The 19757-nt window shown below is 36.0% G+C and overlaps 3 protein-coding genes across 3 annotated transcripts; 1 reads left to right on the top strand and 2 right to left on the bottom strand.

Moving 5' to 3' along the window:
* Positions 1 to 2306: 2306 nt before the first annotated feature.
* Positions 2307 to 4320, top strand: LOC108356785 (uncharacterized protein C11D3.03c). The gene is made up of 2 exons (XM_017607892.1): positions 2307 to 4014; positions 4080 to 4320. Exons 1-2 carry the CDS (start codon positions 3418 to 3420, stop codon positions 4272 to 4274), a joined length of 792 nt encoding a protein of 263 aa, XP_017463381.1. The 5' UTR covers positions 2307 to 3417; the 3' UTR covers positions 4275 to 4320.
* A 1700-nt stretch (positions 4321 to 6020) lies between these two features.
* Karybeta3 (karyopherin beta 3) lies at positions 6021 to 16328 on the bottom strand. The gene is made up of 8 exons (XM_017607880.1): positions 15946 to 16328; positions 13288 to 13437; positions 9245 to 10339; positions 8507 to 9137; positions 7243 to 7962; positions 7056 to 7180; positions 6793 to 6980; positions 6021 to 6711 (listed from the first exon to the last, which is right to left on the bottom strand). Exons 1-8 carry the CDS (start codon positions 16024 to 16026, stop codon positions 6378 to 6380), a joined length of 3324 nt encoding a protein of 1107 aa, XP_017463369.1. The 5' UTR covers positions 16027 to 16328; the 3' UTR covers positions 6021 to 6377.
* Positions 16329 to 16958: 630 nt separating this feature from the next.
* LOC108356548 (pickpocket protein 28-like) lies at positions 16959 to 18326 on the bottom strand. The gene has a single exon (XM_017607654.1). It carries the CDS (start codon positions 18324 to 18326, stop codon positions 16959 to 16961), a length of 1368 nt encoding a protein of 455 aa, XP_017463143.1.
* Positions 18327 to 19757: the final 1431 nt, after the last annotated feature.

Raw genomic sequence — 19757 nt, 5'->3', positions numbered from 1 at the left:
TGTCCACTCTTCTATTACATATTAGGTAGAGCGCAATTTGTCTCAAGTACATACAATGATTGGCGACGCTCACCTACACTGTTATCAGTATGTAGGTTTATAAATACTCTCATGTTGAACTACATAAATCCGGGAAAATACACAACGGCATTGTACCTAAACAGGGTATAAATACAGACCTTTCATGTTAAGGGCCATTCAGAGGCGTAACTGAACTTTCAAATACGGTAGTTTCGCGTTAAAATAAATAGAGACAGTGATCGTGCCAAAGCGCACCGCCCGCACCTGGACAATGCAGGCTGGTGACTTGTGTCGCATAACCGTCTGCGAGGGTTCCCGCGGTTTTGCATTTTGCCGATACGCGGTTTTGCATTTTGTTGATACGCGGTTTTGCACTTTAAACGACGATATATTTATGTATTACTAGTAAAAAATAGTATGGGAAAAAAATCTGTCACGGCCGATATATCACGTCAAATTAAACGAACAACGATTTGCTTACGCCGGTCACGTCCGACATCATGAAACACCCTTATGTACATATGTATATACTTGTATATGTGTAAAAACTTAGGTTAGGTAAATAGTACTTACATGTCGTATGAGTAATGTCTTCAATCTTAATGAATTTGTTCGCAATTTCTTTGCAGGATACACAGCAATACCTCTGCAAGCCCAGTCCAGCGCGTATGAAACTTGTAGTTTTTATTTGTCTTTCTATTTATACATTTGGCGATAATTCACAAAATATAATTGTTTTTAGTTGTTAATTCTCCCCTATTAATTTTTTCCACTTAAGTTACACCAAACTTTTATTAGAACAAAAGACCGAGGTGTTAAAGAATGCAGCCATGGTTAATTTATATCAGGGACCGTAACAGTTATAAGTTATACATAGCTCCGGATTAAGGGCAGGGCCGACGGGCCCACATATCGTAATTTTTATTAGGTTTGTATAGTAACTTCTCCAGTAAAACATTGCAGCGAGAGCGTAAAAGCAAAATAGAGCGTAAAATTGAGAAGAGAAAACTAGCAGAAACAGTTATTGAACACAAAACTAGTCAAAACTTGCAAGTGAATAGTGGTTGCACCGTTTTGATATTCTTCTGTAAACATTTTACTATATATAAATCAGTTTAAAAACCCTTTGCTTTACACACAAGCACTTACACAGTCCAGTACATCATTAATATTTTGATTTCCACCCAATTCAACAAATGGCGGATTTTGACATTTGTTATTCTTCAGGCAGGCAGGCAAAATATCCTTGAAATCGTAATAGCAGATATGCTATTTGATGAAAAACGGTCTTTCAACAACATTCTTATAAGGCCACAAGGCCACTATCCTATTTCAGTAACGCTTCGCACATCCCGTCCCCCTGTAAATATCATATAAAGGCAATTTTCAGAAATATGAAAAAATCGATACAATGCATGTGCCGGGTATATAATACTAAACTTATGTATGCAGTTCGATTTCGCTCGAACTTATCTCATTAGTTTATTGCCACTGAGTATTCTATTCATGTCTCGCATATCGACGCTTCAGATTTCACAATAAGATCTCATTATTGCATTCCCAATAAAGCTGTTATTTATGTATGTATGGGTATCAAAACCCGTAGAAACTACAATATATGTACATACATAAATATCTACGAGGGCGGCGGAATATGTACATACAGTATCGGCCATATCATTAACATCGCCCCCCCTTTCGAAATTATATTGATGCCACTTTTGTGTATTTATTTTTAATAAATTAAAATTTTTTTAGTTCTCTACAAAATTGTAAACTTCAGTTTATATCGGTTTTGCTAGAGAATGAACTGCATTTTAATAGAAAATAAGGGATGTGCGATAAATCAATTGAATAATTTTTAAATTGATCACAAAAATGTGATCCTGGGTAATTACCGTATACTCGTAACAAATTGATTGAAATCTGAGTAAATTTGCTAATGTTTTCGACTTTTCTAGGAAGCAAATGAATTATTTATAATACAATATTTTTCTTATTAAAAAAATACAACGCCAATCGAACACGTTACTATACTCCTGCTTGAAATAAACATATACATATCGTTACCATAATTCACAAACGCCTTAACCAAAAATTTTTTTTTTTTTTTTTTGCAAAAGAAAAAACCATAACATATAAAAAGAATATCAAAAATAGGCAGGGTTTTTTAAAAAGTGGCATGTAACTGCGTTGTTTTCTTTACTTGCTCGTTACAATTTTTATTAAAGGTGTAGTTTAATATATCCTACCAAAATCTGTGAAAAGCGCAGTTTTGAATAGTTTTGGTCAGAGCCTTTGTGAATTAAGGTAACGATATGCATGTCTATAAATTTTTTCTATTAAAAAAAAAATATATATAGCAACATTTATTCAGGTTTCTGATTAAGCAGGTTATCATTAATTAATTAGCTTACTGATTAGCAAAATTGATCAAATTCTGAGTAATCAAAATATAACTAATCGACAAATTAATCACTTTAATTAATCAAAACTGATTATTCTTTGATTAATTAACTTATTAGGTTTCGATTAATCAGCTCGTTTCATTAATTGATTAATCGCACAACCCTACATATTTTTTTTTGGTTTCTCAGTGATTCTATGAATTTTCAAGCGATCTACATACATACTTTTATAAAAAATTCTCAAAAATAAATAAATACACATAACTAGTAAACAATATCACTTTGAAAGGGAGGTGCTATTGATGTGAACGATGCTGTACATTGGCCGAGCTTCTGTTCCAATTTGCGGTGAGGGTCTTTTGATTTTACACAAATAAAGAAACCTACAGTTTACCGCCGCCTCCAAACGGCAACTGGTTTTCATGAGAAGTTTTTTCACCCAGCATCGTTCCCCAAAATTTTAAGGGAATTTATGTATTTTCTCGTTACAATAACAACAGTAGATTTTTTTATGACAGTAGTACACCTGGAGATTTGCCATTGCATGCGACCGTTATTTTAGAATATCTTATATTTATTTTTGGGATGCTTCTCGGACCTGCTGGCAGTACACATCTCTAACCAATCGTCTGCAGTGGCAGCGTATTCAAATTTGCCAGATTTATCCAGCTAAATAGCATTTTGTTTGACTTAAAATCTCAACAATTTGTATATGTATTACGTTCTGTTATCAGTAGCAGCTCTTTCTAAAAGCTCACATATGTACATACATACCGATCTTTGCTTGTGTTTGAATAAACAAAACACGTTTTCTCTCTCTAAATAGCTTATAAATTCAATCTAATCTCAGTTGATTAGCATTCCTAGTTTTACTATTCAATAGCATTTAACTTCGTATTTGCTGTAGCTGCGTAATTAAATTTTTAATATTAAAATAAACTACTATTTCTGGAAAAGTTAAAAGGCTAGAAAATAATAATTTTAAAACATGGCAAGCAATGGTTTCAAACCGCGCACATTTCCCAAACACTCCCCCTTGATATGTTACAACAAACCTGCCTCAGCACAGGTCAACCAACAGGAATACGACGATAAGCGTTTTGAAGCGCTCCAAGGAGAGCTCATCGAGACAGTGATCGTGCCAAAGCGCACCGCGCGCACCTGGACAATGCAGACTGGCGACTTGTGTCGCATCACCGTCTGCGAAGGCTCACAGGTGGGCGATGTTAATTTGTGGAACTTAGATAATACCAAGGAACGTTTCTACTCGGGCAAGACGCGCCAACTGCATAGCTCACATCTGAAAGTGTACGATCGCTTGTGGAGCAATTTACCATATTTACGTCCGATGGCCACTTTCGTTTACGATTCGCTTGCAGCCTACGGCATTGATGAGGATGGTGGTTCATTACATGATGTGATCGGTACGCGTTGTGACGATTACACTTATAAGCTAATCACCGGCAAAGAGCGTGTGGGCAGTTGCCATAGTTCGTTGACCAAAGCAGTGGTCGAGGAGCGCGGCATGAAGGAGGAAGATGTACATGATGTATGGAATATTTTCATGTGCACCGGTTTTACGAGAGTGAGTTTTTAAAAATTGTAGGTGAAAAAGTCAATTTAATGGTGTTTATGGGTGTTTCTTTCCAGGATACTCAACAGTATTTTTGCAAGCCCAGTCCAGCTCGCAAGGGTGATTACATTGAATTTGTAGCTGATATGAATCTCTTAGTGGCGTTAAGCGCTTGTCCACAAGGTGACGTGTCCATAACAGTGGGCGAAGAAGTACCTGATGAAGTCTGTCATCCACTTAAGGTGGAAATTTTTCGCAAAAAGCACATATAAAATTATAGCGTTTATGAGTAGTAATAAATATCCATAATCTGGAAAAGGCGAGTCGTTTTTCTTCCCCACTGGGCATACAATTGCCAAAAAGCGAAGAATAGAATAATGGCGACAATCTCCTCTCATTTTCACATCTCTTTGATTTATCTAGTATAAATTCCACTGTAGCTATATACATAGGTCATTCCATACAATATTTACCCCTCAATATTTTTTTGGGGGTAAAATATATTTTTTTACATTATTTATCGAGAAAAAGATGACACCAACTTTTTATTAAGTAATGGTATTCGTAAATCACAAAAAAAAATCACGAAATTTTGAGCCCACGGAGAAGTATCTTTTTTCAATTTTTTTGCAAACTTTTATTTTTCACAGCCACAAAGCTTTGTGGAAAAGTTTTCACGGTGAAAATTTTTTCGCAAATTATTAATTTTATGTGAAGTGATGAAAAATGTTTTCCCTTCAAGTTTTCACAGAACAGAAATTGCCCCCAGGTATGAAAAGTCGTATAGTTAATAAAAAGGTAAAAAATTAAAAAACACGGTTTTTAACACCTTGCTAAAAATATCTTATCACAAGTTTTCGAAAACAAATTACAAAAAAATAGTTTAATCTAACAAAATAAACCATCACGTCATAAAAAAAAATTATTTTAAGTCTGGTACGATATGTCGAAATTTAAAATGTCGACCTTAAAAACACCGAAAAAAATGTTAGAAAATCAAGAATGTCGATAAAAAATTGTCGACATATCGTACCAGACCCGTTTTTCAAACATTCAACTTTTTCGACATTCTCGACGTTTTGGATTTTTTCGATCTTTTCTTCATTTCAAAAGGATACGATTTCGACATTTTCCGTTTCTGTAAAACATTATTTCGATTTAAGAAATTATATTCAACAGTAAGTTTTTCATTAAAAACGGTCTCAAGCTCAATAAAAATTGTTGAATATAATTGTTATAAGGCCATAAAATAACAAAAACAGATTTTAAAAAATTTTAAATTTCGACATTTTTATTTTCGACTTATCGTACGGATCCCATATTTTAAAAATAGTTCTTGAAAACCGCCATTTTTTTTAACCATGTCGGCCGCTGTGGTGTAGGGGTAAGCAGCGCCCGCTTCCACTCCGCAACGCCTGGGTTCAAGCCATGGTTAAAGCAACATCATAAAAAAAAAAATATAAAAAACTTTTTTTCTTAACAGCGGTCGTCCCTCGGCAGGCAATGGCAAACCTCCGGGTGTATTTCTGCCATGAAAAATAGCTTCTTATAAAAATACAATCGCCGTTCGGAGTCGGCAAAAAAATGTAGGTCCCTCCGGTTTGTGTGCCAACTACTATGCAAATCAACTTCAAAAAGTTCAACTGTTAATAGCTAAGTTAGCTTTAGGACAATTATGACCATCCACCATAAAGTCTCCAACTTTATTGAATTTAACAACTATAGTTTATAATATATGTTTTCATTTCAAAGGCGTTGCGCAAAGGCAATCCAACCGAGTCGACCCATTAATAAACCGACTTGCAAGAGATTATCAGTATTGGTACGGCTCAAAGTCCACAAAAAATCTAAAACTAAATTATTGACTCTAAGTCCATAACAGAAGCTAATTGTCCTCGAAAAAAGTGCCAAACATTTGACCTCAATATACGTATATATTTATATATATGCATATATATATTTATTTATATTTTTGTAGTACACATACATATACATAATTATGTAGTATTTATGCTTTCTGTTTGCAATAAGTGAATTGGTAGATTTTTTTTACGGTTCATCGAATGCAAAATTTGCCGCTTCTCTAGCTTTTGAGTTCGTTTTGTGTGTTATATTTAAAGCAGCATATTTGCCTTTGGGATGTGTTTGTCTGTTGCGCGTGTTGTTGCTGTATGTGGGAGCTGTGGTTTTGGGCTTCTATATGCTATATACTGTGGGTGGATTCATCACAATATCACCCGTGTTTATTTATACTCATATATCTTTTTTATCGCTTCAATATTAATTAAACATATATAACTGTGTATTAAGTGTTATAAGAGTGCAGCAGCGGCAACAGTTAAATTTCTATTTGCTGTTGTTGTTATTGTTGTCTTTTATGCAGTTGCTGGCACTGCACCACTAGCCAGCTCCCGATAGGCGTCCTGCAGCGCATACTGTTGCTCAGGTGTCAAAATACTAGCGCATGCCTGGAAAACGTCTGGGTTGGATTCTACTTGCTTCACAATACCCAGCATGCGGGTACCCACATCGTTTAACGGCGCCACAACTTTTGTGACGAACGCTTGTGCTATGATTGAGACAATGCGTGGCAAATTGCTGTTGTTATTGCCAAGTATAATGGGGTGATTGGCCTGAATGAGATCACACATGTATCCGTAGATATGCGGTGCCTCATCAGCATCCTCAGTTACGGGCAGCCAAGAGAACCTGCGAAGTATAATAGCATTATATACATATATAAATATCTGCAAACGTTTGAGAAAACTCAATGGAGAAAGTTTGATATACCAAAGGTTGATAATCTCATCGACATTTTGTATGGCGCTGCTGTTATATTTCAGGATCTTCGCAACTGCTGCTATTGCATTTTCTGTGGGATTGACATTTTCGGGTTCGCGACTCTTTGCATCGGATATAACTTGCACTAAAAGCGGAATGATCTGAGCACATGTGACGGCAAAGTGTTCGCCACCAAACTGGAGATTGAAAACAAAAACAAATATTCGAAAAATGGCACGAATTAAGGTTTTTATAAAACATTATGGTTTTACCTGTCCCAATACACCGCAGCCATATGCGGCTGCTTGACGTACTTCGGCTGATTTGTCGGTAACGTATTGTAGCAAAGGTGGTGTGAAAATCTGTTGGTAGGCCGCGCAGGCTGGACCACAAAACTCTGCACGATCCAGTGTTTTAATTTAAATTTTACTACAAAAAATGTGAGGCCAATTAACTTACCGATAACATCATCGAAAGCGCAAACACCCCACTGCCTATCAGACCATGAGCGGTTAGGCTCAAGCAATTTGATAAAATGTGGTGCAATGCGATCGAAATATGGTAAAAATTGTGCCTTATTGGTGAGGAATAGCGCATGCGAAATGTCCACCACCTTTGATAGTATGTATGTGTCAGTGTCGTCCTGTTCGGCCAACTCATCTTCGACACCATCATCGTAGTCCTCCTCGGTGCGAGCTTGCAAACGCTTGTCAGCACGTTCAAAGTGTTCGCCCATATATTTGGAAATGATGTCCAATACCTGGTTCATTGCCTCGTCATTCAAGCAATTTGGACCCAAAGTCTCAATACATTTAGCCAAAGAATTAAGTAATTCTGATTGAACATCCGCCTCCGGTTCCGTGCCGATTACCTTTAACAATTCCGGACAAATGTACAGCCACATACCCTCCAGATATTGTGGGCCCTTAATTTTTGCACAATCCAACAAATATGGCAGAGATTCAGCGGCTGCCGTACGTACGCCATCGTGGAAGTAGAACTTCAACATCGGTACCATTAGACGCACGACTTCTTCGGCATAATCGGCGAAACCGTCCTTCAATTCGCGAGCATAGCAAACTAACATCTCACAGGCAGATGCCTTCTCCTCCATGCCAGCTGTGCGGATGGCAAAGTTCTGCTGTTCACCCAAATTGATAAATGACCAATCAACGTCACCTGTAGATTAAATTAATATATTGAATGTTTAGTGGGAGTCTCAATGCATTATGCGGTACTTTCGTTTTTTTTTTGGCTTGAAAATTATATTTTCTTTGCATTTCTTTTAATAATTCATTCTATCATCAAACCTTGGCTTGGGTTGATCTTAGCGCGATACTCCCGCCTTAAAGGGAAAGGTCACCCTTCATTTATACTGATTATAGCCGATTTCTTATCACATTACCTTATATTGCTTCAAATCACATCACACCGGTGAACATCACATCACTTCATATCACACCGCATCATTTCGGATCACATAACAAGATCAAGTCACTTCACATCACATCAACTTATAAAAATCACCTCATCCCAAACAGATGACACACGCGGCATCAATTTACATTAAATCATATCACATCGCCTCAATTCATATCGCTTATAACCTCAACACATCACTTTACATTGTATTAAGACTCATTCCACTAAGACTTAACCGCCTTATTTTTTTTTATAATCACTTCTGATACCAATACAATTATCAAACTTAGATCCAACAAACCTTCAATATCCTCCACTTCATCATTATCGAGTAGTGCTACCTCTGGTTTCATAGCTGCCGTATGCATTACCGGGCCCATGACCAACGGCAAGTATTGTTCGAATTGTTTACCCAAAATCTTGCACATACGCGCCCAAGCAGTAATCAAGTAAGATGTTTGCGGATCATCATCTGGCAAATCGCCTTCGGTGTGCGTCTTCAACAACATGTCCATAACTTCGCCAGCATCAGTAATGAATTTCTCACGGCCTACAGCCAGACCAATCAAGCTGACACATTCTATAGTCTTGCCACGTAGCATCCGCAGGTCCTCGGATTTGGCATTTTGAATGATGAACTTCAAGCATGGCATGAGACGATCATAGTAGGTAACGAATTCTTTCTCGCATGTATCGGCCACTGAAGCAATGGTGGTGACGACTTGCTCCAACACCAATTTGTTACCCTTCTCTACGAGCTCTTTGAATTTCGAATTCAAAATGTTCTCAAGCTTGGACATAATGCCATTCAAATAACGGGTTAATATATGCTTGGGGCAATCTTCGGAGAAGTTAACTAAAGCAGCACCAGCATGCGCCTGCACACGTGGATTCTGTACGTCGTCGAGCAGCGATAACAATCCTGGGACGACCTTGAAATTAAACAAAGAGTTGCATTTTTAATTGTTATGCATTCGTAAAAAGGAAAACCACGTAGCCTTGTTTGGCACTAAACCTTCAATGCTCTGACTGTACTCACCTGTTCATGGAATTTCTTTTCAAAAGTTGGCGCAAAATCTGTAGACATTTGTCCAATGGCATTGCAGGCAGCGTAACGTACGCGTGGATGGGGATCGCGCAAGAAATTCAATACGCCAGCCATAATCTGTTCCAGCATTGCCTCCATTTGCTTGTGGCAGCCCTCACCAATGGCCGAAATAGCCATAAGCGCAGCATAGCGTTGCTTCCAATCGCTATGTCCCAACATATTCGGCAATGCGTTCATGACATGTGGCAACACTGTTTTGCCACCCAAACCACAAGCCAAGCGATCCAAAGATGATTCGGCAATAACATTATTGTCGCTATTATCGTCATCGGTAACCACATCGGAGGTGGCCCATTCTTCATCTTCATCCAAATCGGTCATCATTTGCAATACCAATGGTATCAACGTTACTATATACTTTTCGGCGCGTTTGCGTACCATTGCTGGGGCATTCTCCGACAGCGACACCATTACTTCCAAAACCAAATGACGCCAACTATCCTCCACATCTGTAGTGGCAAACACTTTCATGCACATCTCAAAGATATTCTCCAATTGTGGACGCAAGAACTTCGGACATGTTTCAGTCATATCGATTAGTAATTTCAATAAACTTTGATCATCTTGCGCCTCAATACTTTCAGCGGTGATCATGATCATGCGTGGCAATAAATCCGAAAAGTGCTTGAACACGCTCGACTCTCCATCCTTATCGTGATGCAGTATGAATGCACCAATAGCACGTACAGCCTGGAATCGCACCTCCACATCAGCTGTGGGTTCCAAACTCTTGGCCAGCATTTGCTTGATCAAATCAAGATATTGGGCTTCTTGGTTACCAAAAATTGATGGAACACTGGCAAAAATGCGCAATGCAGACTCTTGCAATTGTGCCGATGGTGAGTTGGCGCATTGGAAAAGAAATTGCAAGATATCGGTCCATTGATTATTGCCATCTTCGTCAGTGAGACTGCGAGCAACTTCAGCAACCAATTCACAGATTTTGCGACGCAAATTCGGAGTAACTTCCTGCTGTACGGCTAGCAAAATTTGCTGCAACAGCTGAGCTTGAGACTCTTGAGGCAGCTGTGAGAATGGGATATAAAGGAGGAAGATATGAAGAACATGTTCTGCGTTCCAATTTAAAATTTTAGTATTTAGCTACATATTATAGCATAATAAAATTTAAATACATATGTACTTAATTTACGTTTGTTTATGTATTCAACGGAAATATACATTCATACATACATACATATATTTTGTGCATGCCTGTATTTTCGCACTGTTATATGAACCACAGTTGTATGTTAAACAAGTAACCTCCTTATCACCAATCTTTTATTATTCGAAATGCACTTTCTAGAGATAAACAAAACAAATTTAATGCCATGATGACCTTTAGACGTTCTAAATTTTAAGCTACTGTACTAATTTCGAATATTACCAAGAAAAATATAGTTATAATAAATACACAATTTTTTCTGGTCGTTTTAGGAAATCATTCACAATATGTACTTATTATGTCCTCTTCTTGAACCTATAATGTTCTCAACAGTTCTTTAAGTCATTTCTTTTTTTTTCATATTGAGGAGTAAAAATTATGCAGTAAAATATGAAAAACACGCTTTAAGGCAAAAATAACTAAAAGTCAAAAAAATTCAACACATTTTCACCAAAATTTAAAACTTTTTATTCATAATTTTTTATATAAATAGTATATATCTACATATGTAGTTGTATAGCCCATTCAATTTTAGTATAATAAAGTGCTAGTTTGAAGTGCCTCCAAAATATCCTTGATTTTTAACATAATTTTTTTGTGTGTTTTGTTGGAAAAGCTGTTGGCTATGTATATCTAGATTTTTGTCCATAAAATCCAGCACATTTTTTATCTGTTCCGCATAGTAGAAAGCTGTTTTCACGGCAAAAAACAATTCTCGGAGGGTTGCCCTTGCCGTCCGAGGGTCTACTGCTAATAGAAAAAACTTTTTTGATGTTTCTCGGACCAGGGATCGAACTCTGGACCTACCGAGTGGTAGTGCCGATCTCTAACCACTCGACCTCTGAGCTTAAGCTCACTTTTTATGCATGAAGTTCAATAAAATGCTCTTTTAAATTTTAGAAGTCACATTTTTTCCGTGCTCTCTACTTAGTTCACAAATTTACCAAGCTTTGTAGCAAAAAATAGAATTAAGTACTTCAACGGAACGTATAAATGGGGAACCTTAGCTAGACACACACCACAAACATACTTTTTTGTGTTGGTTTGTGTTTGAAACATCCCAGTGGGAAAAGGTAAGTAATGTCTCGCATGTCGCTCTACGAAACTATAAATAAAATTAAGAAAAAAATAAGAACCCGTGCCACTTAAGTTATTTTTCCAGCTTTTTGTTTTGTTTGTGACTTCAAAACTAATTAATTTATAGTTAGTAATTTATTAACACTTTCCGTGCCCAGCCATTTTACGTAATGTTTCAAAACGTGTAGAAAAAAAATGTTAAGATATTTACTATTTGGTTTCTTGACAATCAAATGCATTCAAATATGTATAAATGACACTTGCGTTTTCATGTAGGCCACGTCATTCATATATGTATGAGATACATATATATGTATATATTCAACAGGCTATTCAAAAATTTATAGCACTAGAACAAAATGTAAATAGAAGTTTCAGAGCACAATAGATGTTGATTATAGGAGAATACTTAGTTTTGGCAAATATTTAAAGATATTACTGCTATCGAGGAATAAGAGTTATAACAAATTTAAAGTTTTCTGACAAGTTTTATTTCAGCACAAAAGAAACATAAAGATGAAAGTTCAATTCAAATAATTATCGTGAAAATATATAATTCAATCCTAAAAATCTATTTATTAAAAAATACCTCAGTATGGGCATCATGCGTATATGAATGGCATGGCCGATAATGTAAAAATTTATGGAAATTTCTATGCCCGGCCGCATCATACAAATATGAATGAGAACCGTTTGAACGTCTTACCGCTTCAATTTCTGCTAGAATATTACCAAAATGCATTTTAAATATTAATTTCAAGAAAGATTTTCAAATTTGTCTACAAATTTAAATAAGCATCATGTTGCCAACATGTTTTGAGCATTTCGTGAACAGAGTACAACTTAATCGTTAAAATGTTGAGGAATTTCACACATATTTCACGACAAAAAATTGTATGTATGTACATATGAATGTATAGAGCGTCTCAGACGTGACAATGCAATATATTTCGAAAAGGCAGTCAAATTGAGAAATTCAAAAAGCAGTTATATGAGCAGTCACACTTTGCATGTAAAGTGTCTTTCGAAAGAGGTTTTTTATTTCCGAAAGACAAATTGCAGATTGATAGTGCAGCACGAGCAAGTTGAAATATATTTCCGAAATCGATTTGCGCTCTCTCAATTGCAGTGACATCTTGCAACTTTTATTTCTGAAACTGATTTTTGAAATGTGACAGAGAGGTCTTTCTGGCTGTTCAAACATCGAAATAAAATTTCTCTTTTCTCAATTTAACAGCGCATGGCACGTGTGACACGCTCTTACCTATATGGATTTAAGCTTTTATTGACTTTCATGGCCTTATTAATTTATTTAAACTCAGTGAATTATGTATTTTCAAATGGTTATATAGATAGTGTACTTTTTGTATTTTAAAGCAACTCGATAAGCATACACATACATACATACATACTTTTATATGAAAAAAAACCTAATTGGCTCCTGAAGCACTTTGATACATGGTCATAATAAAGATAAATAATTTATCTACTAAATGAAGTATTACTTTTGTCAAGGATAAACGCCGATCTTCGGTTTAAATTGTTTATTCAAGCAAAGGTTACATATGAATTAGAGAAAAGTTAAAAGGAAACTCATATATTCAGAAAAGAAATTTATTATTTAATTGACAACGATCGACTGTGCCTGCTAGATCACCTGCCTTTTACACTTTGGTCTTTTTGTTTTAATTATTTCCCTGCTGTCCATAACATATATATAACGCGTACTCACCTCCTTGTAAAATTCAGTGAATTCCGATGTAAAGAGGCGACGCAAAAGTACCGCAGCCATCTGACGTGCTTCCTCGGATTGTTGGCCATTGTGGATGGTGCCCAAAAGGTGCGTCACCTTTACATCACGTGGTAAATTGTTATACGCATCCTAATGAGTAGAAGGAAAAAAATATGGATTTCACTTAGATTTTGAAGTGTAAAATAAAATATACATACAAATTATACAGGTCCCATTGCTTGTTCCAAAACGGTACATAGAGCACAGCAATGAACCAAACTAACATTCAACTACCATTCTGCTTGGTGTCAAATTTAAGCACCTTGAGTACTATAAAGGCGCACTCATCGTTCTGGTTCTGAACTTAAAAGTTTTGACCTTGAGTTAACAAGCCAAAAGCGTGCAGAACTTTTCTCAGTTGCTCTCCCACATAGAGAAACACAACAATAACCACATGGAAGAAAAGTTCTAAACTGAAACGATGAATCCGCATAAATCTTAAATAAATTATCGATTTATCTTTATATTCTGCCATGAAAAACAGCGTTCGGAGTCGGCGTGAAACTGTAGGTCCCTCCACTTTGTGTGACAACATCAAGGCGCACGCCACAAGTCGGAGGAGAAGCTCGGCCAAACACTAACATATGTGTAAGCGCCAATCTATTATATTATTATTATTATGGGCAAAAATAAATTGAAATAGTCAAATGACCGCGATGAGTAAAAATTTCACTAACAGGAACTAGCAGCAAACACGCTTTTTTTGGCTCTCTTCTGCAAAATTTTTGGCGTAAAAAAATCGCCTAACCAGCAGAAACTAGTGATAGATAGTGTTCAAGGAAGAAATAAAATTAAAATTTACGTCACGCCAATTTCTACGCCACGGGCTACAGAAAAATTCTGCGTTGTGGAGTTTGTATTTACATGGTTTTTTTAAGTTATTACATTCTACGACGAGCCCGTTGGACTCGGATGCAAATACACACATATATGTATGTGCATACGTATATTAAAAATAAATATATACATATGTATGTAGTATGTACATATACATATATGTATTGCTAATGCAATTTTCTCATATCGCCATCATCTACATACATATTTGCAACTCGTCTTATTAGCCACCTTAGTCATCAATTCTCGTCACCGATAGCGCCTACACAACATACACATATGTACATATTGCACACGATCTTTAAAAGTGAAACAATTCAAAATTTGGCATTTTTTAAATTATACGCTAAAAATGTACACAGAGCTTTTATTTCAGCAAAAGCTGAGGGAAATGTTTTTTATAATTTGTTGGAAAAACCTTGTCCATATGATAAGCCTGTGCTAAGAAATAGCTTTTCGCATTTTTTGACAAACGTGTAATTTTGAGTTGTGTCACCTTTGAAGATCGGGTGCGATATGTATGTTTGTATGTATCTTCATATCACTGCTACCACCATGATGGTTGTATTCTCTTCTTTCGTTCTCCATCAACTGCGAATTTTTGTGCAAATACTCATGCCATTCTGAGCAAGCACTATGTTAATATTCATACATACATATCGTCGCTGAAATACAAAAAGTCGTAACTAATAAAAAATTCAAAATTCAACTTTTGATTGATATTATGGATTTCATCGAAATACAACTCCATCATTTTATAAAGAAATAATAATAATATTAGTCACGACTTTTCCCATTTCAGTTACGATGTTGTTACGTCTTTTTGCATTTCAGGTGACGATATACAAATTTGCAATTTTTATTCTATCGTTTCCAAGATTGAATATGTATGTTCCACCCTGAAAATAAAGACAAGCAGAAAGCGGCGATTCCCTTGTTCATTACCAAGACTGTGTTTACTCTTCATTATACGTTTAACGAAATTTGCTTTGTGACCTTTCCATTAACTCCGCTTCAAAGGCAGACATGCACATTTTAATAAAACAAACATACAACGCCCCAACGTTTTCTGCAAAGGCAATAAACATGAAACCAATTGGTAACTTGTGGGAAGAAAGTATTAAAAAAGGAAAGCGAAAAATAAAAACAAAATAACGAAACCGTGTAAAGCATAACGAAAACACGTTTTGCGATTCGTCGCCGTTTTGACGTTCCTCCATTCGTTGTCGTTGGCTTTTCGTTGGTGAGACATATGTTTGTTTGAGTATGTGTACAAGAACGAATGCCAAGTGCAGATTCAAAGAACCCAAAATGCACTTATGTACAAACAGATGTTCGGTGATTTACATACATACCTACATACATGTATGTACATATGAAAGCGCAATTAGGATCCTTCAGGTAAATCAATGATGGAATGAATTGGTTACAAATCTTTAATTTAAAGAGGCACTGCTGAATAATATATGTAGATTAGTAGTAAAAAACTGTAATCTTAACCTGTTAGATCAACCCAATACCAATTTTCAAATTTAGTGCATCGCAATATGCGCAGTTATGATTTTACGAGTGCATTTTTCCATTTCACGAAAATTGCACCGCTGCGTCACTGATTCAATTGAAAATCTTTCTAGATTCCTCGTGCCTCGTGTTGCAAAAATTATGAGCGAGTATGTTTATGCATATACATACTTGTAAACGTAGCTATAGCCTGGCTAAATTAATATTCAGGAAACGATTAATATAATTCATAATACCTACCTCGGCTTGCTGCCGCACATCGTTGTCCGTGGACAAAAGCGAATTCAGGATCTGCTGAAATTGTACTTGGTCGGCGGCCATGATCCGATTTCGTTTTCAGGATTATTTTTATATTTACTCGACACTTCTCAAAATTTTTTCGGACGTCACAGCAACGAACTAATTTGCAAAACTGCTGTTTCAGTGACTTTACACTCGTTATTTGATCTTTTGAAAAGCAAGTAATTCTGGAAATAAATTTTTCACTTGAGAAAGTTTTTACTTCCTATATTTATTGTAAAATCTCATTAAAAGCACACACGACGCACAGAACCGCACACCACAGCGCACGATTGGCAAAAAGAGACGAATTCCTGGATCGCCCACTCGCTCGTTTATGCTCGCAAAAACGAGCGCGAAAATTGGTGCTTCACTCGTTACATGTGCCCGGGTTGCGGAGTTACTAGAAATATTGAATAGTATTGTAAACTTGCCGTACAAATATTTAACGTTAACGTAAATATTTAACGTGCACGTAGCGTAGCGCAAAGTACGTAGAAGATATTAAGTGCCCTAAACAAATGACATATTTGAACATAAAATTACATAAAAATTGTTTTCATGGATATTCTGAAGTGTGCAATAAATCTCCCTTTTTTTAAATTACGTTTTGAGTTTTAAATAGGGGTTAATTTCTTTCCAAGTTGGGTTTTTAAGAGATAATTAACGTAACATGTTTTAAAAAAAACGCATTTCCGTGAAGTCATCAGTCGTTTCGCATTAATGAGATAACTAAATAAAAACATTTAATTTTTTTTTAATATGAATTATGGAAACTACTTTATTACAAAATTGGACAAAAGTAAATATTGGATATTATAAAAACGCGTAGATACACACATACGTTTTATTTAAAAAAAAATATCAAACAAACAAATTTGCAACCATATACTACATACAAGGCAAATATGAACATATACACAGATATTTATACATATGAACAAATAAATGTGAGAAATGCAAAATTCTCGTATTTACAATATCGGTGAAGAATGTGGACCGGCCAAACGTCTCATATTGCTCCATAAGCGTAGCGATAAATGATAAAATAATTCTACTAAACTTAATATAGAAAACCCCATGAAGAGACCAAAAATTCCCCCACAATTCGCTAAAAAGTCCGTTCTTCCATACAACTCTGATCTCTTAGAAGTTATAAACTGGTGTTCCTTAAAGTAGATGGAGAGTCGTGACATTTGAGATCCGGGAAAATCCTCGAAGAAGGAAGTATCTCCAGCCGCCTTTAACATCTCATCTAAATCGAAATTACCCTGTGATATCTCCGTATTGTATACAAGCGAAGTGCATGCCGGTAGACAATTGCATTCCGTTGCACCCAAATAATTCAAATGCGATTCCTTAAGACCCTGACGGAATTCACGTAGTAATAGAATATCTTCCGCTTTATCATAACAAAAGATTTTATTTTCCGCACAAACGGGCATATCCAAAGTTCGTGGCATCGAAAATTTTACACAACCACATTTAGTTAGAGTTAGATTTGTCAAACATTCTAGCGCGCAATTATTTTGGGTATACACTTTAAAAAATTTCAAGGTTCGCTCGTTTTCTAAATAGCATTGACGCCTTTGAGGTATATAATCAGCAATACCTGACGATGTGGTTATCATGTTAGGCTTAACTGCAATGAGCACCTCTTTGCCCATTGGTATGCGCACAAACTGATTTGAAACTAATGGCACGTCATCTGGGGAATGCAGCAATACTTTAAAACCTTGAATAGGGCCCCGGCAAGCGTAGTCAACTTCTGAGCGAAAACTTTGTAGTGCAATGAAAAGGCCGGCACGTGCTCCTGCACCAAGAACTCGCGCCGGATACGATTTAATGCCACTGTCAATCGCATAACCATCTTGCAATGACCACTTAAGTGGACGTTTTAGTATTATATTTTTAGAAAAGTTCTGAAATCCCATTCTTTGATATTGAAAAGTATTTTCGCGGTAAAGATCGGTGGCGTTAAGACCATTAAATGTATAGCAAATACCTTCTTCGGTGTATGAGCGGGTGAAAAGTTCATCGCATTCACCAAAGTGGCTAAACCATTTGCAATAAAAGAAATATCGGCTGAAGTCCGGCTGCATTTTATCCAATACGCCAAAGTAATCTATTAGATCTGTGGAAAGAATAGGGGTACCACGCTCGATAAGCTGAGTATTGCAGATATGCAGAAGTGTACGGAATTCTTCCAACTCTGCAACACTGATATTTTTCGGTTGAAAGAACCGGCGCGCCTTAACATGCTCTTGTAAGCTTTTAAAGAATTGGGCATAAGTGACACCTGTGAATAAAAGCACAATATTAGGTCCACATTTTTCGCTCATTTTTACAAATTCTATTAATTTCGTTCGTGTACAAACCTGATAGTTTTTCTGAAAACTATCAAAAGTATCGATGGTGTGACTATCGATAGTTTGACACCTCTATTTGACAGCACTCGGAGGATGTAAACAAATTTATTAGGCTGCGTTCAGACACGGAAAATCGACATGAACGAAAAACACAAGATCACGCGCCAATGAAACAGAGAAAAAAGTAATTTTCTAACTATCGAAATCTCGACGCCATCTTTGTTGTAAGTAGTAAACAACGAAGAGAACGAAGAAAACCGCTTAATTGTTGACCGCATGAATAATAATTTTTATTATACAAATTCTTCTATAAATCATGTCGTTCATGATTCAATAATACAAGGTTCGATAAACTGACAGTTGTCTCTCTCGCACCGCTCCCTTAGCAGTGGCACCGTGTTGCTTCTTTGCAAATTTACATGGAAACAGTGTAGCTTTGGTGTGAAATAAAAGTATAAGCTTTTGTGCAATATGTTTATTTATATATGCATATGAAGCATATTTAACTGATGAAAACATAAGCAATGGATGTTTACATCAATCACATAGTAGTCTTATTTTAATTTAAGTCATTTTGCAGTTTTTATACAGCTAAATAGCACATAAATTACGTAATTCACGTAGATATATCAATATTACGTTCAACATTTCGTTTAAAATGCCAGATTTCCTGCAAATACGTTAGAAATTACTAAAGGAATTTCACTACAAGTGCCTACTTTGCGTACTTTTCTACTACCATTCTCGCAACAAGGGATTGCATTCTTCCCCTTTCTCCGTCCTTCGTAAATGCAACCTTTTGTAAGGGAGTGTCAAACCGCAGCTGTCAATAATTATCTAACCTTGTATTATTGAATCATGATGTCGTTGTGTTAAATTATTCTTTACCTTATTTGTACACACGTTGTCACAAGCGAATATGAAGAAACAAATGTAAACAAACGGCTAATGTCAAAATCGCCCAACTTTTTTCCTAAATGCGATTATAACGGACCACTGGTTTGCTGGCGTGATCTTGTATTTTTGGTTCATGGAAACTCGAGTTGCTTATTATCATGATACAAAATTTAAAGGTATTTTCACTTCTTATTCCCATTGCTCCCATTTGACATAAAACATGGACATAAACTGTGCTTTTGACATTTTATTTTAAATTGAAGCTACCATATTCTTTGAAGAAATTAAAAAGTGTTTTTTTTTAAAAAAAAATAATAATTCAAAAATTATTTGAAAAAATATATTTTTAGCATCATTTTATAGCGAGTCTTTAGTGATTTACTTCTAAAATTAAATATAAAACGGAAGGTAATTAGTCGCCAAACTCGCTCTCTCCGAGTTTGCTGCAACAATTGTACGCAGTTTGCCAAAAAAAATTTCTGCCGACCTTCGTCCCGATAAGTATCT

Source organism: Rhagoletis zephyria, unplaced genomic scaffold, assembly GCF_001687245.7.
Source record: "Rhagoletis zephyria isolate East Lansing unplaced genomic scaffold, Rhagoletis_zephyria_1.1 Rzeph_scaffold_00174, whole genome shotgun sequence".
In the NCBI taxonomy this organism is placed as follows: domain Eukaryota; kingdom Metazoa; phylum Arthropoda; class Insecta; order Diptera; family Tephritidae; genus Rhagoletis; species Rhagoletis zephyria.
Note: the sequence above shows the minus strand (reverse complement) of the source record. Positions and strands in the feature narration are given on the sequence as shown.